The sequence below is a fragment of the Limulus polyphemus genome, unplaced genomic scaffold (genome assembly GCF_000517525.1).
Source record: "Limulus polyphemus unplaced genomic scaffold, Limulus_polyphemus-2.1.2 Scaffold1516, whole genome shotgun sequence".
Taxonomy (NCBI): Eukaryota; Metazoa; Arthropoda; class Merostomata; order Xiphosura; family Limulidae; genus Limulus; species Limulus polyphemus.
This window is the reverse complement of record NW_013667126.1, coordinates 32600-43132: the sequence shown is the minus strand read 5'-3', so window position 1 is coordinate 43132 and position 10533 is coordinate 32600. Positions and strand designations below refer to the sequence as shown.

Here is a 10533-nt window from a genome sequence, read left to right as displayed (position 1 = left end):
TATTTTACTTAGTTACTACTATTATTACTTGTTTGTTTATTAGTTTTTATATATATATATATATATATATATATATATATATATATATATACACTATCCCACCAAACGTCATGGGCCATGCGTAGTTATGAATAAAATATGTCTTTATTCCAAGAAATTAATAGCGTGTTAGCCCGACTTTGGCCTTGATGACTGCTTCAATGCGTCTTAGAAGATTGTCTACTAATTTTTGGTATAAAGCTGGTGGTATTGTGCTCCACTTCTTCTTTAAAGCATCAGTAAGCTTCACTACTGAAGAGGGCTGTCTTGGTCTTACCTTAATTATGTGTTCCAGCTCCTTTTTGCCCTTAAAAGTGGTGTTACTTTACTGTTCTTACACACATATATATAATTTAGGCCGAGTGTGGCTCAATAGTTCAGTGCCTGACAATGGATTTGTGAATCCGTCATTTGCATTCCGTTACAGCTCTCACCCCTCAAATCACTTCTTACTTGAGCTTGGGAGTGTGTTATAAGGATGGAGATCAAATCTCATCATTCAACTATGCAAGAATTGGCGGTGTGTGTTGTTGATTAACTGCCTTCTTTCAAAATTAGGAATATTTAGCGCAGATAGTCCTTGAATAGCTTTCCGCGAATTAAAAAAACAAACAAATAATATATAAAATTATTGTAAATCTTTCGCTTATATATTAGGTAAATAAAATATGTTGTATTTTTATAATATTGTTGGGGTTAAAATCACGTGACATCCGGTTTTTCGATAGTAGCGCCAAAAGCTTCTGGTGAGTAAGCAGTATAGAAGCTTTCTTAACTTTTTCTAGGTATTAATTTGGACAAAGGACTGTGTTTTATAGACAGACTGAAAAGAACAACTTTTTTTTTCTTTTTTTTAACTTGGTACCAATTTTTGTGCTTTTTATATGTTTAGTTATAGCTTGTATTATATAATTATGTATATAATGATAATTTGTTCAGCATTTTTCGTACGATAACTTGGAAGTTGGAGTAGACTTGCATTTTGCATTAGGCCTAAATTACTTCATACTGACGCATTTCCAAATTCCATTGAACTTCAAGTTGAACATCTTGTAGTTTTGAAATTTGTATTTTTCAAAGCACAAGCACGGTCTTAGACCGTGGTACGTATGGATATATTTTACTGTGTATGTCGCGTTACTGTTCTAGTTAAGCTTTAAGTTTAACTATTTTAGTACGTAACGGTTTCATTGTCAATATAGCCTAGGCCTAACTACTCGCTTGATCTTTCATTGGAACTGAAAGTTGTAACAAATACTAAGAGTAATACAGAGTAATTCCTAAAGACTGCCATAGTCGCATGACTATTAAATCTAAGATAATGTATCATTATATGTTGTTTTGAAAGAAAAAGGTTCGAAAGTTAACATTATTGTTGGCAGTATTAATTATAAGTTGACTATATTATGCCGTTATTTATTAAGTATATTAAAATTATAATGTATTAAACTTAAAGATGGTTGTGAACTACTGTTTAAAAGGTAATCTGTGTTAAGGACAACAGATGTCTGGGGTTATATATTTACGACTACACTGTGACTTAGAATTTGTTTTTTCCTACTAGTAGTAGTGTAGTACTACAGCAGGGCTTGAAGGTTTAATGATAAAAGGCAAATGCATTGGTTGTAAGATTTCAGGTTTGGGTGTTGAAACTTAACCCTCAGCAAGCGATTTTCTTACTTAAAACATTTTTTATTACATGATTAACAGTATAGAAATGTCTGCCTTTACCTGTTTGCACAAAGAACCTTGATCAAAAGAGATAAGTGAATATATTTTCTATATCATTTAGGCAATGATAGGTTTGGTTAGTACCAAGCTTAACTAGTTGCAAGTAGTAATAATGTTCCAAAAATAGATGTGTAAACAGTGAATTGTGATATAATTTTAGCTATGAACAAAATGCACTTAAAAAAAACCCTTGAAATCTATTCATCAATAATTAAACAGCCATAATGGTACATATCAATACATAGTTGGTCCTTTTTCTGTAATAATACTTTAATATGTTCTGAGTACAGATTTCATGAACTTTTGAATAACAGTTTGATCTGTACTTCACCATTTTCTAGCAGAATCACTTTCAGTTCATGAGCAGATGCTGGCTTATTTTGTTGATGCTATAAACATCCAAGTTCTCTCAAATATGTTTGATTGGTTTTAAATTCCAGACTTTGAGTAACCCAGGGTAATGATTTCATTCTTTATTGTTTCCAGTAGCTTTTTATTTTTGGCAGGGTGCACCATCTTTTTCAAAACAACTTGTACATTTTCTCAGATTTTCTGTCATGAATAGTGACAATAATAATTAAAACTGCCGTATTGGTTTTATTATTCAGATGCTCCTTTATGAAAATCATCTCTGCCTTTTGTGAATACCAGACTACCCATCAGACCATAACATTGTGTCCACTATATTTCACAATTACTTGTAAGCATTTTGAATCCCAAGCTTTGGTGTATATTTGTAAAACTTACTTTCATATGACAAAACTTAGGTGACTTGAGTCTCTCTTATATGGCTCACATAGTCTTTTATTTTCATTAGATGCCAGAGATTATATACAAATACCAATTAACCTTTATTATCCAATTTTGTGAACAAAGAATAGAGATACAGCATCAGCTCATTTACTGTTTAGCAGGGGCTTTCTGTAGCCATCATGCATTTTTCAAATGTCAGGGCCTGAAGTTATCCGAGATTTTCATTAATGAAATTAACAAATTTAAATGGGCTGTCTTATCTGTTTCTCAGACATATCCTCCTTTTTGTTTTATTTTTAATATGTCCAACCTTTTATATATATATATTAATAATTCATATAACACTATTAAGTAATATATTTTGTTAAGTCTTTGTTGGAGATAATGTAATTGTCTCAAAATTTCCCTGTATTTCAATTATATTTGAATATGAAAAAAAAAAAAATTATCAAAGTACCAAACTTGAAAAAAGTAAAGCTTATAGTACAAACAGGTAGAAATTTCAGATACATTTTGTTAAAAGGATTTTTGGTTTGGTGAGATCTAGTGGTTACCATACCTGGACTGTAAATCTGAATATTCATGATTCACAAACCATTTCCACAAGAAAAACTTAACCTCCACTATTGTTCTATGGATGTGATGGTCAAATCCAACTATTTGATCAAAAAATAATAGCCAAAGTGTAGGTTGTGGATACTTTTGAGTGGGGTGGTGGTGAGATAATACATTACGCTCACAATACGATACGTATTGGGATACACTAGTCACATATGATGTGTATTACAATGCACAAAACTTCTCACACATTTATTTTAAATGACTTAAAATTAATTGTTATGCTTTTAGATCAACTCAGAGCCATTTAGACAAAAACACATTTACTACCCTTGTAGTACAGCTCAGTCCATTGTACCAACTCCCAGGACTTTATACTAGAATTTTGAATTTACTAAGTGTGACTTCATAATGTTTATAAATTTCTGAATCTTTTACTGCATCAGTTTGAGTGCAAGGTGATTTTTGTGCTAAAAACAAATGTTTCTTTTCAACTCAGTTTTCATATTTTATTTGTATAATCTCTAAAACCTTCTAAATTAATATCAAAAGTTTTTAAAATAGATCTCTGTTTTATCTGTTATTTTCTCTACCCTAACACAAACTGAAACCAAATTATTAATGAACAGTGAAATGAAAAGTTAAAAAATATGAAATAAAATGAACAGTACATGTTTTTCTTTGAATGAATCATTTATAACCATATCTACAGTTAAATTATTTTCTCAATTTCAACTTATTACCTTTTCACATAGATTTTAATTTTAAAGTTTCATTCTCTGGCTTGTGTAATGTACAGTTTATTGATCACAAAAAAGTAACACACGACAGTAAGAACACATTTAGAAGATTCCTATAGACTGACATATGTGCAGATTTAGCTAAGCCTTTTTTTTCTAAGTTGTGTGTGAAAACAAAACTTCATGTACTTTTCAAATATGCATATTAAAACATAAACAATACATAAATTGTTAAAATAGAATGTCCAAAGGCAATTATAATTAACTGTAAATAAGCTGTAGATAGGTTAAATCATTAATGCCATGAGTATTAACTTGCTTACAACACATACACACACATCAGTCACTTCCGCTGGACTAATCTATTGCCATTGAATTCAAAAGGATCTTTGCAAGCTTGATATGAAAAATAAATGCTTTCTGTTGGTTACAAACATATAGGTCAAATAAGAACATGGTTTTGAAAACTTTATTAAAGGTTAAGGATAGATAGGTGGAGATTCTTTCGTACGTTGGGAAAATTTATATCTTCCTAAACAGAGAAATTAAGATGTTGAAACTATGTTTGACCTTGGACTTACTTATAGGTTGTGTTTACATTACTTAGTGTAGATGCCATACAGTTGAAGTTATAGAAAATGAAATGGAGAGAAATGAGAGTGCTTGCATGTCATGTGACAACATAATGTATATTGAATCATTTTATGAAATATTGCAATATATCATATTTCAACATTTCATTCCATCCATACTCTTTGTTTACTGTGTTTCGTATTGTCTGTCAGCTTAGAATTAGGGATGGCAGATTGCTCCTTTTGTAGCTTTGCAGAAAAATCTGAAAACAGTTAACAGTTGTTGAGAGGTCCATCTATCATGATTACATTAAAAAGTATTTAAGCTATGAGTAAAAACATGAGTTTTGCTTCACGTGAAGTTGGAAGTGAAAGGTAACGTGGCAGAGACATAATATACTATGCAAAGGGAAGATTAATATTTTGTTGATACTTAGGTCAAATAAATTTTAAAATAATTTGATATTGTGTCACTTACTGTGATGATCCAGGTGTAGAGTTATATGCTTAGGACTAAAGTTTTGATTGTTTGTTGGTAGAGCCTATCTCAAAATGTTCATGCAAGTTGGAGCTTGATCTGTATAAGCCATAGTTCCCACAAGCATACTCTTGTCCTTAATTTCATGGTTATGTCTTTAACTGTACCAATCAAAAATAGGTAAATGCAAATCAATTCAAACTGGTGTTTTGAAACCAGTGTTCTGTTGGCTGAGCTACTAGTGTTTAAATCCAAAAGTAGATAACTCTGTACGTGTAACCAGACCACTGCATATTGTTGATGATGAGGCAAGTAACTGGTAGGACTGAAGGTTGATCTGAAATTTAAGATTTTATAATTTAAAAAAATCTAATAATATATTTTTGAAACCAGCTGCTTGATAATGCTCAGTTGTGTTTTAAGCCCATTGTAACCAAATGTGCATAAAAAATCATACAAATATATTGCTTTTAAAAAACTATATATGCGATTTATACTGTTTTTTCAAGAATTTAGGCAAACAAAGTATTCTGTGTCTTCAAGTGACAAGTACACAACCTGCATACTTATAATGTATATGACATATGATGTAGTTTATCATGCTCTGTTGGTATATTGCATAAATATTACTTTATAGAAAGTTCAGTGAAATAGAACAAGGGTTTGAAACAGGGTAAAACTGTAGGTCATTATCAGCTATTGTTTCTCTGTCGATAATGAGTTAAAGCTTCTTTTTGAGGGTGCAAGGTAATATATTAGATAAAATGAATTTTATGACAAGTGTCTAATCAATATGTAAGCTGATTACAACACTAGGAGAATTATAAAAGATGTTTAGTGCTATGCTAGAAGATTGACATTTTTTGTCAAAGACTTAATACTTATTTTAGTGATGTACTAAAAACATACATACTTATTGTACATACATATATACACTAGTGCCCACAAACATAGTTTTATGTTGAGAAGGGCTTGCAATAACTAAATTACCAGAACACACTAAGTCTTTGTATATAATGACAGAATCAGGGAAGTCTTGTTTTGTAAAATTTTAGTATAATAAATATCAGTTTGCACTAGAGCTGAAATATGCAACATGAATTGTTGGCAAAAATATAATGATATTTTTTCTTTCTTACACAGAAATTGTCTTCAAGTCCTCTCATTATCTTAAAGAAAAATGACTTACAGAGGTTACAGAGGAAGCCCTTGGCAGCAGAGTGGACCAAACTTTGGCATGAACCAAATGAATCCAGGAATTGGAAATATGAGTGGATATGGAGGAAACCCAATGGGCATGCGTTCAATGAGCATGGAAAGGATGATGTTAGAAAGAGGAAGTGGTGGTGGTGGTGGATTTGGTGTTGGTATGAATTATGGTATGAGTGGTGGAGGAATGGGCATGAACCAGAGAATGAACATGATGGAACCTGTTGGCAGAATGGGAGGTGGAGGCAATCGAATGGGAATGTTTGGACAAGGAAACAGGATGAACAACAGAGACAAAGGAGTTAGTTTATATTTATTTGTGTATTTTCAAGATTGTAAAATACAAGGTTACTTTAAAAGTTTTAACTTCATGTATGTGGTGACTTTTTGTGTTAACATGAGTGTATGTCCTTTCCACAGGCTCCAGATTTTGACTTAAGATCTCTGAGACTCTGACTTGTATTAAGAACTTACAATTTGAATACTTTCTTTAGATAATGTATTTATAATAGTTGATGCTATAATATATGTAGACTTTATAAAATTATGCTCTTGTGTGAAAGATTCTTAACAGGTTAAAAAAAACTTGGAAATATGAGTGGACAAGTGCCAGTATTAAATTGTTAAAACTGACACTGATAATTTTAGATTAGTGTAACTCGTGAAACTTGGTTTTGAAGTTTATATGTCTAATGTAAAGTATGAAAGATATATAAATATTAACCTAGTATAGTTTGTTTCTTTCTACATTTTTTTTTAGTTTTTTATTATCATTATAATTTTACTTCTTTTTTATTAGGGTTGGGGTAGAAACCAAGGACAGAGAAAAAGGCCAGCACAACAACAGGGCTCAGGTGGAGGGCCTCGTGGTAAGAGGCAAAGGTCGGGTGGTGATAACATGCAGAAAAATGAAAAAAAAGTAAAAAAGGATGGCCAAGAAGCTTATAATCCAGCTGACCCAACTGAAGACAGCACAGATCAGGTAACATATAAGGCTTTTTCCATACTGGCATAAACATGTATATAGCCATAGATTGGAGTACTCTGAATTTTATTCACTTCAGAGTTACAACTTGTAAGTATATTTTCTATGGTCAAAACTATAAGAATGCTGGTCCTTTCTCAAAATGCTAAATAGCTGCAGTATATTACCATTGAATAACCCTTTATTATTTAGAAATTTAACATAAGTATTGTTTTAACTTGTGACAAAGCTATAAACTTTGTCAGTTTCGACATTTTTAATACATGTACAAAAATTATAAAGGTTGCGTATGTTATGTTAAAACTATTTTTGAGCCTTATCATGTCATTACACTCCATATAACCACATTCGATTATGCTTTATCTGACTGCTCTGCAGCGTAGTTTCAATTACAAACAGTTCTGTTGTAAGCCTGTGATATCCAAAGCACACCACTCCTCCCTACACATTTTCTAGCCACTTAGAATACAAGGACAACAGGTTTCCTGTGACCTTTTTGGTAGTTGCAAGTAGAGCTGGATGATTAATGATATCTACTAATTGAGTAGTACAGTGTTTCTCAAACCATGATATGTACAACCAGTCAAAAAGTTGGTGATGGGTGCTGCCAGCCACTTGCCTTCCCCTTAGCAGTTCAAAATTAGTGACAGTGACAGAGAGCCTTAGTAGTTTCATCATGATGATAACATGGAAAGAAAGTTTGTTGGCAATGTGAATCCAATCCGAGACCTTTGAATCACCCCCCCCCCCCATCCTTTCTCAAATCCCTCAAAGTTGAACAAACTTGAATTAAAAAACAACGTAAGGCTAAAATGAGGCAGAGTACAGCTCATTATGTCGGATAGTTGGAATAATTGTAAACCTTAATTTTTGATTAGTCAATTGTTGGAATAATAAAAACAGTAATGATTAGAAGCTAATCTTGATTAGTAGATTATTTTTATGACAATAGATTTAATCATAATTTTAATTAATTGATTGTGGGAAACAGTAATAATCAAAAATGCTAGTTTAAGTTAATTTATTAGACACAGATTGATGTAATTGTTGCTTATTGGTAATTCGTTAAATCACCCAAATCTAGTGGTAAGAAATTTATAGGTGATGCATCCTGTAACTTGATGACCAGTATATCTTTATATAGAGTAGCACGAATACCGATTTAATTTTCTAGCTGCTGAAAGCCTGCGACAGTTGAATGGATATGTTATAGAACCAAATTGTGTACATGTGGTTTGAGTTGCTTTTTCAAACTGAGATATTACTTTTTTTTACGGATATTACTTGTTTTATATATCTTTCTGGAAGGTCTTTGTGCCCAAATTTAATCCATATTCTTTTGTGTTTTAATGCCATGAAGTACAAGGATAATCCTGAACACAACTTTATGGTCTGAATGTATAAATAGTTTACACCAGAAAGAACTGTTATATCCCCTTCCCAAAAGCGATGAATTTTTCAGAGTGTTGCAGTATCTTCAATTGCCAAACAATGTCAAAATGTGGTTTTGATACAAGCCATTTCATATCAACTTTATATTGACTAAATAGCTACATCTGCTTCCATCCTAAAAAGATGGATAAGTTTTGAGTTTTTTACACAGAAAATTCTTCCTAGAAAAGCAACTAAAAACTTTTTACAGGATCCAGATGCAAAGTCTTGCATTTTTAAGGATTTTTGAGATACGTGAGGACAGAGCCCTTGAAGTTGAACAAGTTTCCTATTATTATCAGTCCAATAAGACATTCTCTCTCTGAATTGGAGTAATTTATTTAGTTTTGAATTTTCTTCGTAGGAGATGTAGGCAAATATTTAACAAATTATTTACCATACGGCCAAAATATGTCTCACACTCAGCTGAACAGTGTTTATACTTGGCTTTAGTTGTGTTATCATTTTGGTAGTGAATCAACAGAACTTTAACCCATTTGCTGTGGCTGGAATGTATATTTCCCACTCCACTGAGAAATATATGTCCCAGCCACAGTGAATGGGTTAAAACAATTGTTTTTAGTTTCCTATAATCAGGTATGACTTTGTTTTGTTAGGTTAGGAACAATATGTTAGTACAAAACTCACTTCTTGGTTATTGCACTAAAACTCATCACTTTCACTAATAGTAACACTTAAATTTTAATCACTTTACAATAATTCTGTATATAAAATATTTCAGTGCATCATTGATAGATTTCCCTTTGGACAGGTTCTCAACCAGTTGCAGCACAGTTCTAAAGTAATTATAATATTTCAGCCAGAAAGATCCAAGTGGTCTAAATAATCTAACACGCAAAATGTTGTTTAGGTGTTTTTAATAATGAGACTAATTTAAGCCATGTGTTTTTGCTCAGTGAAGTTAAAACAGCATGTTTGTCAGTGAGAAAAGTTTTGCAAGGTATAGAAGTAGTCGAGTCTGCTTTTATTCTTTAATCATTTATGGATTGGTAAGCAACTTTCAGCACAAGTTCAGTCCCTGTGACCGACCTTGTAACCATTTTGTGTTTGTTACGGTTTTCATGCTATAACTTTTAAATTAGTAAGCATATGTTCACGAAATTTGGCAGATTATCAGTAAATATTATAAGACTACCTGATGATGCCAAAACCTTGTCGAAACGTTGTACATTTGCTGTTATGTTAAACATGTATTAAAGTTTTTCTTCATTACCCATTCAAGCCGTCTCCAGCCATTATTAGTCTCAAAGTGGGTTCCTCGTCATCGAATTATAAGACTTTTGTACACAAAATATGTTGTTGTTTTTTATTAAGTCTTAAGGTTTTTTAAGTAATGCCTTTTTTTCTGTTTTACATGTTGCCTATCCAACATGCAAAGTAATTTCCATTTTGATATTAAGATACTTTTTGCTTCAGAAAGTTTTCCAATTTCACATGTGAAATCTTTATAACCTCCAGATAATTATCAAACATTTTTTAAGAAAAACTTTATATTTTATCTGTTATTTTCACTATTGAATCTCTGTATGGGTTCGGTAGATTTGATCTTATTTTTATTATATTGACATTTCAGCTACACTTAGCTAACACTACAGAAGTTACAATGACGCAATGCATGTGCACTCATGTTACCGTATCCAATAATATAAAAGTGACCTGTCTTGGCTGTGTTTTAGTGGACTAGTATTTTGTAAAATACAGTCACATTTCATTTATAATACACAGTATGGTCACAAGTAAATAGACACCACCTTTTCAGAAAAAATGAAAATTTTCAGTTATATTCACATGAATTGATATATTGATGATTTAATTAACTCCACTAAGCTCGATCTCCCACCAACCAAAACATCTCCCCAAACCATCACGCTGAAACCACCATGCTTCCTTCACAGTTGGCTGCAATATGTTGAGACAAAACTCTTGGTGAGGCATTCTCCAGACCCATATCCTTCCACTGTCCAAAAATTGAGCGAATCTTGATTCGTCTGAGAACGATACGGTCTTCCAAAAGTC

General features: G+C 32.0%; 1 protein-coding gene across 4 annotated transcripts in view; it reads left to right on the top strand.

Moving 5' to 3' along the window:
* Positions 1–776: 776 nt before the first annotated feature.
* The window catches only part of LOC106463915 (zinc finger protein on ecdysone puffs-like), a 39914-nt gene continuing 30157 nt past the window's right edge, over positions 777–10533 (top strand). For 2 of the 4 annotated variants that reach the window (XM_022391554.1, XM_013923997.2), the window contains exons 1-3: positions 777–900; positions 6015–6381; positions 6880–7062. In XM_022391554.1, coding sequence (XP_022247262.1) covers positions 6052–6381; positions 6880–7062 — 513 coding nt within the window. In that variant the 5' untranslated portion in view covers positions 777–900; positions 6015–6051. Of the gene's footprint in view, positions 901–1033; positions 1143–6014; positions 6382–6879; positions 7063–10533 lie in introns of those variants that run through there. The other 2 variants (XM_022391553.1, XM_022391555.1) reach the window with 2 other exon arrangements.